General features: G+C 38.8%; 1 protein-coding gene across 1 annotated transcript in view; it reads left to right on the top strand.

The window, feature by feature from the left end:
- The window catches only part of LOC122797753 (trafficking protein particle complex subunit 9-like), a 3,992,710-nt gene that overhangs the window by 619,644 nt on the left and 3,359,340 nt on the right, over positions 1–13,726 (top strand). Inside the window, exon 10 of the mRNA XM_044066278.1 lies at positions 716–842. Within this exon, the coding sequence (XP_043922213.1) occupies positions 716–842 (127 nt within the window). The remainder of the gene's footprint in view (positions 1–715; positions 843–13,726) is intronic.

The following is a 13,726-nucleotide window of genomic DNA, read 5'->3' as shown; positions in this document are numbered from 1 at the left end:
ATTGTCCCCATTTTCCACTTTTATTCACCTTGTATTTAGAAATTCTCTTCAATAGCTTTGAGGTTTTCTGAGTTGAGGAGGTTGGTTGGTAATATTGGTTAAAAAGACAGTAACAAGAAAATGGAAGTGAAGTGACCCTTCCCCACTGATTTTGGCCTTAATAGGTGTGATGATGCAGTTGATTTATGAGGAGTTCGCCCTCTAGTTGAGCATTTGACTGTGACATACTAACATACGTCTTCCCTGGTTTTCTAAAAAAGAAGAAAAAGTGGATACCATTTGAGGTTTAGATTGGAGTTCCATGGCTATATATGCTTTGGAGTTCCATTATGTATGTACTATAAATTGCCCCCATGTCACCTTACGGAAAACATTTCTTGGTTGTGGATGGTAAATGATGTAAAGATAAGCATTTATGCTTCAGATGGGGACTCATATTCAGGATATTGAACAGGAATTCTTCTACATTTTACTTATTACACACGAGGAGATATATTTTTTACTGTGGTCATACTGTCTTTTTTGTGCATTCTTAAGATTGCTTGGTTAAGCTGGTGTCTGATTCAAATGCAGTATTTCACTTGAAACCTTTTTCCTTTCTTTGATCTGATGTTGAATGCTTTTTAATAACATTTTATTTGAATAAAAAAGGAGAGTGATAGTGAAAACCAGCATTCCAAAGCAAGTTAATTTTTTTTCTGTGTTGTGCTCTCAGAAAAAAAAGATGTAACCCAGAGCCTGGAAAACTACACATCAAAATGTCCTGGTACAATGGAAGTCCTCACTCTTCCTGATGGTTTGAAACTGCCTCCAGTTCCATTCAATAAACTGCCTATTGTCAGGTGAGTAACATTTCTATGTATATATTTTTTTCTTTTAAGATATTTGACAAATGAATTGCTTCTTATTTTTCTCATACTTATGCCACTCAGTAATCTAAGCTTGTGAATGGATAGACAAAGGCTCAGGAATGTTGATGAGCACTTAAATGTTTTGTTCCCTATCCTGCTTACTATCAGGCACTTAAATAGTACTTCTGCCTTGTATCACTAGTCCTTTGATGTTGGTGGAAGATGTTTTAAAAGGTTTACCTTAATATTGGTGATCCCAATATGGTCGAAACGGCTTCCGTGAATACTGAAGTGGGAACGTCTCTAATGTTGAATTCCACATAACTGAACGGCAATACTTAGACCCTTTTTGACCCATGGTAGCACTGGTGTGAAGGTGTGGTGCGGCCGGAAATGTCGAAATTCGACATTATTTCGACATTTAAAAATGTTTGCTCTTTGCTTTCACTTAAATGGTTCGATAAAGTGGATCGTTGATCATGTGTGATCGCCGATATAAAGGTAAACCGTTTTAAAAGTATACCTTGAACAAAAGGTCAAGAATGTGAGCTGTTAATGAGCTATATCCTTTAGATGTGCCCAATTTCCCCATATCTTCAGTTATATACCAACTTTAGCAGCAGTAGCCCCCACGTCACACATGAAAAGGGATAATCTATTTTAGTTGATCTCATCAAGTTTGAAAAATTAAAAAAAAAAAAAAAATTAAAAAGTTGGCCAGCTTTGCCCAAGTTAGAAATGGAATGACTAGTGGAATAGCTACGAATGTTGCTAAGCATTTAGGTCAGCACGACCTGTGTGCCTGCTCTTGACCACTGGCTTCCAGCTGTAAATAAGTAAACCTAATAGATGGTAGACTAATCTTCATTGTTTGTGTACAAGTTACAGTAATGGTCTTGATCTGCTTTGTGGTTACTAGTTAAATTTATTTTATTTAATTATTATTGACATTCATTAACCAAGACTGATGGCACAGTGGTGCAGCAGTAGCATTCTTCCCTCGCAGTAAGAGGTTCTCCAGTTTGATTCTCAGCTGGAGTGCCTTCTGTGCGGAGTCTGTATGTTCTCCCTGCATTTGTGTGGGTTTCCACTGGGGGCTCCAGTTTCGTCCCACGTTGTATATGGAGTGTTTCTTCCTGGACCTCCGCTGAAAATTGGCTTTGTTCCAAGTCAGACTTTCCCAGTAAATAAATGTTAAAAATAAATAGATTGAGTAAAGGTACCCATTTTCAGCAGAGGCCCATGGAGAAAAGCTCCATTAAAGACAATATTATAACAATCCAGACATAAGTAATGTGTAAGGTGAATAAGTAATGCAATCAATTTACCATAATTGTTATAGGAACTTAAAAACAATGATCTACTGACTGAGACGTACAAACAGAATATCACAGTTGCTATAGGAAAAAAGTCATTATAACATTAGAGCAGCAGGATGCATGTGGGATATAATGAATAAAGATGGCTGAAGTTGTGGGAATGGAGGGGGGAGGGGGAAAGGAAAGTGGTGATGTAGGCATTGAGAAGTATCGTAACCAGGCCTTACTGTGTCTGTAGGCAATTCAGATCCTGTGTTCCACCTCAAAAGAATCATTTCCTTAGTTACACCCATTTGCTCACCCAATATTTCTAACAGAGTACTCTGTAGAGATGTTTTTAAACTCCACCAACTCATTACAATCCCAAAACATATGTTCTCTGATATCTCTTTCTTACTCATCATACCTCAAACATTTACCATCTACCTAAGGAAAAATTATTTGGAGTCTGCTTCAGGTATAAAAATTTCTAAGCAAACACTTCAAAATATCAATTGTAAATGTTCTAGACTTTGTTAGATGGAAGCCATCCATATGTCTTCCCATTATTCCCTTGTAAATTGCTTATCCAAACTTTCTTCCCAGTCTTTTTCACCTCTTTTGATTCCTATAGTTATTGTGCAATACTTTGTATGCCTTAATATTTTATATCCCTTTTTTTACAGCAGTTTCTGTTCTAGATACAACTAAAAATTCTTATCAGAGCACGTTTTCCACTTAGGATTCCCCTGGCCCTTTCTTTTTTGCCTATATTATTTCAATCCCTGGTAGGGAAGGCAGTCTCTAGCCCGCAGTCCAAATATTGGCCTCATCCCATTCTCTTACCTTTCCCTGTCTAGTTATTTGCTTCTCATACCTTGGTTCCTTTGCCAGTTTTCTCCATAGAGAGGGAGAGAGTGAGCGAGACAGAGAGAGAGCGAGACAGAGAGAGAGCGAGACAGAGAGAGAGCGAGACAGAGAGAGAGCGAGCGAGACAGAGAGAGAGCGAGCGAGACAGAGAGAGAGCGAGCGAGACAGAGAGAGAGAGAGCGAGACAGACAGACAGACAGTTTCAACCCCCAGTTGCCTATTCTCTGTATCCCTACTTGCAGACATCCGTATAGGCACAATCTCCTTTCTGCATTCCCATGTTGGCTTAGTTCTAAAAATACATTTTGCTGCTTTATGAATTCTGTATGGCTGTTATTATCCTTAAGGATCTGCATTCAAAATCCCAATCTTTCCTCATTTCTTGTACCCCCCCCCCAAGTTTCATCATCATCCCTTTCTACTCTTCATTATAATTTTCTGTTTGTGATATCTTTGAGCCTTAATTGTGTTGTGGTGTGAAATATCCCTTCAAATCTGGTATTCCTAACCACCTTGTTCTGTTGTAAGGATCAACTTGCCCTCTTCCCCTTCCAGACACATTCATTCATCTCTTAAATTACAGTCCGCAACTTCTCCTCTGGTTGATAAAAATATAGCTGACCTGTATGTAAAATTAAAGGGCCTAAAAGCAGTTTCACTGTTTACATATTGCTATCCATATCCATTCCAATTTCTCAGTTTTTGTTTTGTTTATCTTTTCGGCTTTTCCCAGTTAGGGGTCGCCACAGTGAAACTCCTGTCCGCTAATGATTGGCAGTAGATTTTCATGGAGCCGAGTTGCCAGCCCGACACCCAACCTTCTTCATTCTTAGCTGTCTTAACAGAAGCCTTTTTAATCCATAATCCTAAATACTTAATTTTATCTTGTTCCCATAAATATGTGTATTGCTGAACCAATTATTGTGTGGGTACATAATTTATGGCTGTAGCCTTTCTTTTATCTTCATTTATATCTGAAAATACTTTAAACTTTCAAAATGTTCCACAACACTGCAGTATCTTTTTTCTGGATTTATTAGGTACAAAATCATATTGCCTGCAAATAAAGCCATTTTTTCCTGATTACCTTACAGATTATATACTTGAATTTGTGTGTCCCTTATTTTCTTTTCTGATGGCCATAAATATAAAGCAAATAAAGGGGGAAGATGCCACCCCTGCTTTGCTCTTCTTTTCAGACGCAACTTATCAAAGAACCCTCCCACTTTAATTCTTGCCTGCAATCTCTTGTATGTCATCATAATTAACCTTATTATTGTGTCAGAGAATGCAAATGCTTCCATTGCCTTACTCTGAACACTTTTTCTGCATCAAGACCCACCAACACCAGTTGTTTTCTTACATTCTGCTTCTCCCTGGATCATGGTTATGTTAATATTGTCAAATGTTTGCCTCCAATACACAAAACCGTATTAATTCATGTATATCAATCCTGGCAGCACATTTGCAATTCTTTTAGACAGTGCATATATAAACACTTAGTAATCATGGTTTAGAATTGAAATGGGGCTGTTATGAAGCTGGGTCTGATGTGTCTTTATTGTTTTTAGGTATAGCCAGTGCAGCTTTCTTCCAAGATACTGTCATTTCCCATTCTTTTAAAATACTGATAAACCTCCACAAGAATACCATCTGCTTCTAAAGACTTACCCACAGATTGATTATGCATCACCATTTTTATCTCATCTCCTGTCTTAACTGTTAATTGTTGAGCCTCATCTGCCACTAACCTTGGCATATTTAAGTCATTACCAAATAATTCCATTTGTGCCCTTTCGTGATTTCCACATTTCTCTAATTTATACATTTTTTCAGAAAATAAGTTTTACGATGTCCTTATTTTCTTTGTTGCCTAAGTCATTATGCTAAAAGTTTAGTACTGAAGTTATAAAAAAAAAAAACAGTTGCTTTAACAGCAGTCTTGCTAAACTCCTACATATTATACAGATACTGCCTTATTTTCTCTTTAGCACTGCAGTTGCACTTCATCTTGTATGCGATTTCCCTTTCTAACCTTTGTCAGCCCTTCTAAATAATTTCTATCACTTCTTAACCATATCTCTCTTCGTTTTGTTTCTACTCTGTTTTTAAACTCCATTGTCATTTTATCCCACTCACTAGCTATAACTTCTGAAGAAAGTTCTATATTCTCTAATTACTCTCAGATTTCCATTATCCACTCCTTAAATCCCTTGCTTTTTAACAGGTAAGTGGAAAAGCGCCAATGTCTCATTTTGATTTCGTTACCCTGCATTTTTATCTTAGTTTTTATTAAATATGATCAGAAATATTTATTGGCTGTGTCAAAGCTTTCAGTAAAATGCACATGTTCCTGTGAAATATAATTTCTTTGTAGTCTAGCCCCGTTACAGTACTGAAGGGAATAATATGTAAATTCAGAGTTCCTACTACCGAATTCACATCTTCCATACCATATATTTTCAAAAGTTCTTCAGAAAAGTATCTACATTTGTTCTGTTTTCTCTTCTTTTTCACTTTTTGTAAATCAAATTCCAGTCCCCATCTAGAAGTAATATTCCCCGCTGAAAGGTGATTATTTCTCCCAAAAAATTTCTTATTCTCCATAATACGGCACTTAACCTTCCTCTTTACCTAGAGGAAAACAGTTTTTGTACTTACTTTCCTCACTTGCTTAGAGAAAAACAGGTCTTATACTCACGTTCCTCACTTGTCTAGAGGAAAGTAGTTTTTTTATTCAGGCATGTCCAAAGGTCAGCTCTCAGTGTTCTCTCCTGTCTATCTGATGAATCTGGGCATCTTGGGGCAATGTAGCAATTGCCTCAGGTACACAGACAACCTTTTTCTCCTACCACCCAACACCACAACCTGTGAGAGATGCACTTATCTAGCCAAACTGGAGGTAAAGCTTTCTCCAACCAAGACTGAACTTGACAGTCAAGAAGAGAAGGCAAACACTTGCACCACACCACACTCATCACATAGTCCCACTAAACCTACACCACCAAAATCCACACATAGAAACATAAAAACATTCGCAGAGGCTCTCAATAATAATCTGCTCAAGCAACAGAGACCTCCAAAGCAGAAATGCAAGCAACCTCCATTCCTCAACACAACCCAAATGACACATAGCCCACAGACTCAGTGTGCCAATAAACCACAGCCCATAAGGCAAAACATACCCAACACACTAGTCATAGGTGACTCTATAGTCAGGCACACTAATGTCCCACTCACCAGGCTAAACAAGGAGAAGGTTACTGTCAGCTGCCTGCCGGGTGCCAGGATCCGCCATATAACCCACACACTCCGGTCACTCCACAGCAAGTATATGACTCTGTCATTGTCCATGTTGGTGTAAACAACCTGAGATATACCTCCCTAGACTACATGAAAAAGAGACATGGAAGAGCTGTCTGATCTTGCAGCTCAGGCAGGTATGACCTTAGCCCTGAGTAGCATCCTGCCATCAGCCAGAATTATACCGCAGTACAAGGACAAAATGATTGACTTCAACAATTGGCTAAGCTTCTTGTGTCATTCTAAGGGGATCCAGTATCTATCTGCCTGGGATGATATGGTCGACAGACCACGATGCTTTGCCAGAGATGGCCTGCACCTGTCACCCCTGGGATTCTGGATACTGGCTAAGGGTCTTGCTACCCCATAGTGCCTTTTTTAGGGAAGGTTCAAATGACAAATTCACCACTATAACAGGAACAGGCAAGCAAAAACTGAGGGTAATGCTACTCTGTGCTATAAGTCTAAATCTCAAAATGCACTAATTCGAGGCACTCCTTAAAATTGAGAACATCGATATCTGTGCAGTGACTGAGACCTGGTTCAAGGCTCTAGAGGGCACCCCTGCATTACCAGACTATAACTCATACCACACTTTTTGGCCATCTAACCTGGACCAGAACATCAAAGGCGGAGGTGTGTCCGTATTCATTAAGGATATCCACACCTCCAGGCTAGTTGCATAGCATAATGTATCCGAGGTTATCCAAGTGCAACTAACTGTGGGCAAACCTGCAATCCAAATTGTAGCTTGCTATTGATCCCCCACCATGCACCAGGATTCCCACTCCTCTTTTCATGATATACTACAAAATATTAGGGTTCAACCAAACACCCTAATAATGGGCGATTTCAACTTCCCATCATTAACTTGGAAAACTACTCATGTGCCAACTCCTTCACTCAACGCTTTCTGGAATTCATAAATTCCAATGTATCAACTTATCCACAGGCCCACAGGGGGCAACAGTATCCTAGACCTAGTCATTCCCAACATGAGTGACTGGTGTTCCACACTTGAAGTCAACTCCTCGTTGGTCAGATCCAACTGTAAGCTAATCACCCTAGATATCTGCATCCCGCCCCCACCCACCATTAAGGAAATCATGATAAAAAATTTCTCCAAAGTCAACTTCATGCTTCTTAAGACAGAAGTGGTGAACTTCATGACACCCATGCAGATGTACAATACAGTTACGACTGCTGAATCTTACACAAATGCACTCTATAAGCACTTACACGAGTGCATGGATTGTGCTATCCCAAACAGAAACAAGATGGTATCCTCCAAAAAAAGGAAGCTAATATGGTGGTCCCCTGCCATGAACTCTACAACAGAATGAAGAAACGGTTGCAAAAGAGAGTAAAATCCCATGAGTGGGAGGAGCTCCCTGGTCAGCCTCAGTAAGAAGCTGAGATCCCTTATAAGACCCTCCAAAGTTAGCTACGAAAACAAAATCACCACGGATTCTAAGGGAACCACAAAGCATTCTATAGCTATGCCAAGAATCTCCATGACAACACCCAGATCTGCTCTGAGTTGCAGCACAATGGCACAAAAAATTGCAGAACCAACTGATATTGCCAACATCCTGGCAGATAGGTTCAGTGCTAACTTTACTTCCCTCTCACCTCCTAAAGGGCCCATATCTATACAGGGAGAATACAGAAGTCCCTTTAATCACATCTATGCAGGTAAAAGCTGCACTTTCTAAAACCAAAAACACAGCATCCATGGGACAGGACAACTTCCCAGGCTGCGTTTTACATGAACATTAGAACGAACTGGCTCGCCACCTAAGCACCATGTTCAATCATAGTCTCACGTCAGGCTTTGTGCCCATTGAATGGGACACAGCAACAGTTATCCCACTCCACAAAGGGAATCCTGGGAACTTTCGCCCTGTTAACCTGATGAGCATGGTCTGCAAGGCCATGGAACTCATAAACAAAGACATTGGTAACCTCCAAACTCTGGACCCTACCCAGTTTGGGTTTGTGAAAAGCAGATCGTGCCTTCTGAACTTGATCGACTTCTTTGAGGCAGTCATCAAAGCCATAGACAAGGGTAAGGTGGTTCACACGCAGCCTATCTTGACCTCGCCAAGGCTTCCAACACCATCCCCCATTCTGGAATTATAGCTAGACTCACTAAACTAGATATAAATCCCTACGTCACAAGCTGGGTTGCTAACTGGCTCACTGACAGAACCCACACTGTAAAAGTTGCAGACTCCAAATCTGACTTCAAACCTGTGACAAGTGGAGTACCATAGGGTTCAGTCCTGGGACCTCTCCTATTTGATATCTACTTCTCTGATGTACAGGCTAACACAGAAGGCCTCTGGCTAATGAAGTTCACAGATGGCTGCAAACTAGGAGCCATAGTAGAGTCCCCAAATGATGTGGACATACTACAGAAGGGCATCACTGAGACAGATGCTTGGTGTCAGAGGCATGGCCTCCAAGCTCATTGCCAAAATGTGCATTGTAATCCCCTTTGGTAAAAACTCTATACCCATGAACTGCCACATAAACGGCAGTCTACGTAACGCTGAATGTGTGATAAGAATCCTTGGGACCCAGGTGGACAGTAGTCTCTCCTTTGATAATCACATCACCACAGTAATCGGGAAATCCTTCTGTGTGGCATACCTCATCACAAAAGGCTTCTTATCCAGGAAAAAGTAGGTCATTGTTCCCCTCTACTCGGCACTCATTAGACCCGTTATTGAGTACCTCACAAGACATTTGCAGCAGCTGTGAAGCCCACAGAAGTACCTTACAAGGAGGATTACTGACCTCAAACAGATGCCCTACACTAACTGTCTCACAAAAATACTCCAGCTTTACTCTGTAGCATATTGCCTACTCCGAGGAGATCTCGGGCCTAACATACAAAGCTATGTTAAACCCAGAGCTGATGGGCATGCTACACCTAAAGAAATCACAATCCATCCGAGCTACACACTCTAGGGACCTAAACCTTGTCACCACAATAAACAGGACATGCTGGAGGGATAGATTCCTATCCCAGAGACTTCCTATACTCTGGAACAAGCTACCCATCTATGTCAAGCAAAGTTCCTCATTAGCGCTCTTCAAGAAAAATCTTGATGAGTGGATGGGAAATAGGAAATACACCCCGGGGATCACTTCTGTGGCTCTGCTCGACCTGGGCACAGGAAATGAACTTTCTTGGGTGGCGTAAGCCAGGGAACCTTGTTGGCTAGGCTTACTTAGGCCCTTGGGCCGATAGCCTAGTACCTATCTATGAACCTATAAAAGCAGTTTTTGATGGAATATAAATACACTTCAGTGTAATCCTCATCCCTTGCCAGTAGCCTGTTACAACCACAAATTTAGCATTCTTTTTTTTTCCTCCATCACTGTTGCAGGTACTGTAACAATTAGTATAATTACTCCACTTTTCCTTTGTCCCTGATATTCAGATGAATAGCTATACTGAAATCCTTTCTTTATCAAATTCACATGTTCATTTCTTTCCATATGTGTCTCGTGCAGCATTGCTGTTTGCACTCTGCATTTCTTAGTACAGACCAATTGATTCAAAGTATTTAATTATATTTGTTAAGGACATTTACATTCATTGTTCCCACATATTGTACAAGACAGCTTTTTTGAGTGTGTGTTTCATTTCTTCTCATATCCATTTGAACCCGTCACATTTTAAGACTTTTTGTTTAAAAAAATTAAATACATTTTTAGAACACCCCATCCACTCTTAACTTAACACATAGACATCATCATTTGAAGACGTACATAGTTTTAACCCTCCTGATAGGAGAATTACACCAAATTGACAGCTGCACCCATGGGTATTACCTAACTTAAAATTAAGGTTACCCATGCTAATATGCATGCTACAGCCTGTGCTCCCACTTACACTGACTACTGTCTGTTCTTTTCGTACCTCTATTCCACTCCCAGATGTGAAAAATGTTGTTTGTTTGCTTTCAGAAAACATCAACTTTTAGCCTTAAGAAGAATTGCATTGGCTATTAAATAAAACTAAATTATACACTGTTTTGTTAAATGCATTAACATATTAAGGCTGCTAGGGAAGCTGCCATCTCTCATTCACTTCCAATACTTTCAAATCTTACTTTTTACTGAGCTGCTTGCCTTTGTACATTTAAATTCTGTTTCTGTGAGCAAAGAATGCTCATACCTTTTAAGGTTAATTGCTTGCACTTGCATCGTGTTTGCATAGAAACAGAACAGAATGTACAACTGCTTTCAGCTACAGATATCTTAAATTCTGCTGAACACATATTAGCTTGTTTTTTTATCTTTAGCATTACATATGCACAAAACTTAATGCTTCTCATGACATTCATCATTGTTTTACTTTTTAAGCCTACTTGCTTACAGAAAATACATGTTTTTTACATTAAGCCAAGGGCATTAATCCAGACATTCACCTATACAAAAATAACAGAAAACATCTTCACTCTACATATAATATCAATGCACTTTACACCCCATGCCCCAACCCAACAGGTCTATTACAGCATAGTAACTTAAACTTGCTTTTGCCTAGCTTTCTTCACTTCTTAAACTCTAATGCAAATATTTCTTCAAACTAAAAAAGTAGTTTAATTTGAATATCTTTACCACATACAACAACCACTGAAAAGACTCACCCTCAGTCCCACATTTAGCATATCTCTGACTAATATTACAGAAATCTGCTTTAGTATATGACATGCAGTTTATATCATGGCGTTTTATACAAATACTATTAAAAACAAAACATTTTACTTAGTTGCTTGTTTTACTTGAGTCCTTCTAAATATTAAAGACCTAATATAGTGTATGTGTGTTACATTCCACCCAAAGTTTAACAAAGTCAGCAAAAGCCTGATCTTTCTAAGACACATTTTCTTGCAAAGCTGTATTTTGCAAATGTGATTGATGCTTTATAATCTCACATTCATTCACTTATTTCAGTGTTGCTGGTTTTCTCCCTGTTCATTTCCACCCACCAACACCAAACTCTGGTTTAAGCCCAAGGTGCTCCCTATTTTTTCTAGTCAGCTGCTGTGCTTTTTTCAGTCTCAAGTATTTTCCTTTGGAGCATTGACTTTGCCAGTGAAACCTTTTCCAATCTACCTCCTCTAATGTCGGAAGACAGAAAAGCAGAGTCCCCTTCTATTTGATGGCTCACTTTTTATTGGATAAACTTCTGTATTTCTTCCTTAGCCTGTTTTGCTTGAAAATGTATAATCTTCCAGGAAAAAAATATCCTGAGGACATCTGGATACAGCAGCTTGAATCTAACATATGCCTCTTGACATTACCTGATTTTTCGCAATATATTTGCTTCTCTTCTACCCTGGTATACAGTGAGTAATCATCTTATACAAAGAGTCTGTCTCCAATTCTTAATACTTTTCCCTTCTGACTCAGTTTTGTCAGGATCAACTCTTTCTGCTGGTATAATTGCATCTTGACTATTACAACTCTTGGCTGCTTTCCTATGGCCAGGCTTGAGCATACACTTGATGTGCCCTGTCAATTAACAAATCCTGCTGTGAAATACCAGTGTATATGCTATAAGAAAGTTAATAGTCTGTTCCTTCCAGTTTCTCTGGTACAGCAGATAATCTCATGTTTTCTCTACATGCTCTGTGCTCTAACTCTTCAATTTTTTTTTGAAACGGCTGTTCTTGAGAAGATTCATATGCAGTCGGCTTTTTCTTCATTTCATTTCAGCCTCTAATTTTGTAGTTTTAGCAGCTCATTTGAATAGCTGTTTAAAGCATATTCTGTTTTTTGCAGCCTTTTCTTATTTAGGCTGATATACTTCTATCAGTATTTCATTTATTTTAATAGTCTGAGTACATTTGCCTCACTTTTCCTCTAAACTGCTGGAAGCCATCTTGTCTACCTAAGCTAGTTCTTAAACTGCTTTTTGTTGAACAACTGCAGGATTCTTCCCAGTCAGTGTTTTCTCCTCACCTTTTATAGTTTGATTTTCTCTCAAGTTCTCAGAATTCCTTCTTTGTAACCAAGAAACGGTATGGGACTGAAAACACAACTGAAAAAGGAAAAAAGAAACTGTCCACAACATCTGGACTGCACACATAAAGCCTTTAATTTAGGATTAGTTTAAAATATTAAAATGTTCATCCAACCACAATCTGTGGTAGTTTTAGGGCACAAGGCCAGTTATTAAAATTCCAACTTGGAACACGACAAATGGAATTTATTGAATAGCTTGAGGGGTGACAATTCAATACATATAATGAAACCAGGTAAAGATGGGGTGGTGGTGTTGATGAACACTACTGATTTTTGCTAACAAAATGTTTATTTTGCTTGACACATCTAAAATATGTAACAGTTACCAACAACGCAATTCAAATAAATCAGAAAATTGATTTGTATTTGGAAGAATTGTTATTCTATGGCAACATTTAAAAGACCGAATATGAATTCCTTAACACTGAAAATCCAGTCGTCCTGGTTATCTTTAGTATACCCAAAGTTCACAAGGACATTTTGGATCCACCCTATAGACCACTAGTGTCAGCAAGGCAATCCAAGACCCCCTCCTTTGCAGCCTGTAGTGACCACAAATTAAAAGTGTTCATTGCTGAAGCAATCTTATATTTTAAAGGACTCATGGAACTTTTTGAGACGATTTACTGCAGACAAATATGACAACGTGCTTTTCTTATGCATAGATGTAGTTGATTTATTTGGTTGCATACCACTGCATGACTGTCTAGACAGCTTTGTAGAGGCCCTGCTTAGAAGTTTCCATGTGTCTGCAACTCAGTACAGTATCCTGTTGAACTTTATGAAATTTGTGTTGGACAATAGTTTCATGTACTTCAGAGAGTACTACAAGCATGTTAAAGGAGTGTCAATGGGTGCCATATGTGCACCATTGTATGCCGATATGGTCATGTGGGCTTGGAAGGAGAGATTTACGTTGAATTCTGTGTTCAGAAAACACTGGCTTATGTATACTATATTTCTGGATGATATTTTTATGTTGTGGAAGGAATCCCGATCTAAACTGGATGAATTTATTAACTGTATCAGTGCTAGTACTGGTTACGTGAAATTTACCCATTCTGTGTTTGACAACTATTATAACTATTTGGATTTTAAATTATATATAAGAAAATGGCCAATTCCATTTAAGGCTCTATAGAAAAATAACTTTTTTCAAACTTGAACCTTCATTTCCAAAGTTGTCACCCAAAATATCTGAAATAAATTATTGGTAAAAGGACACAGCATGTCCGCATTTCTTGAATGACTATGGGCAACATAATATTTACACATGAATGCTATAATTTGGTAGAAATATTTAGAGCCAGCCAGTTATCCAACTCAGTTTATTAAGGAAATACACGTTGAGGTCAT

Source organism: Protopterus annectens, chromosome 3.part1 (assembly GCF_019279795.1).
Source record: "Protopterus annectens isolate FY-2018-M chromosome 3.part1, PAN1.0, whole genome shotgun sequence".
NCBI classification, from domain to species: Eukaryota; Metazoa; Chordata; order Ceratodontiformes; family Protopteridae; genus Protopterus; species Protopterus annectens.
The sequence above is the reverse complement of the archived record's forward strand: the minus strand, read 5'-3'. Positions and strand labels throughout refer to the sequence as shown.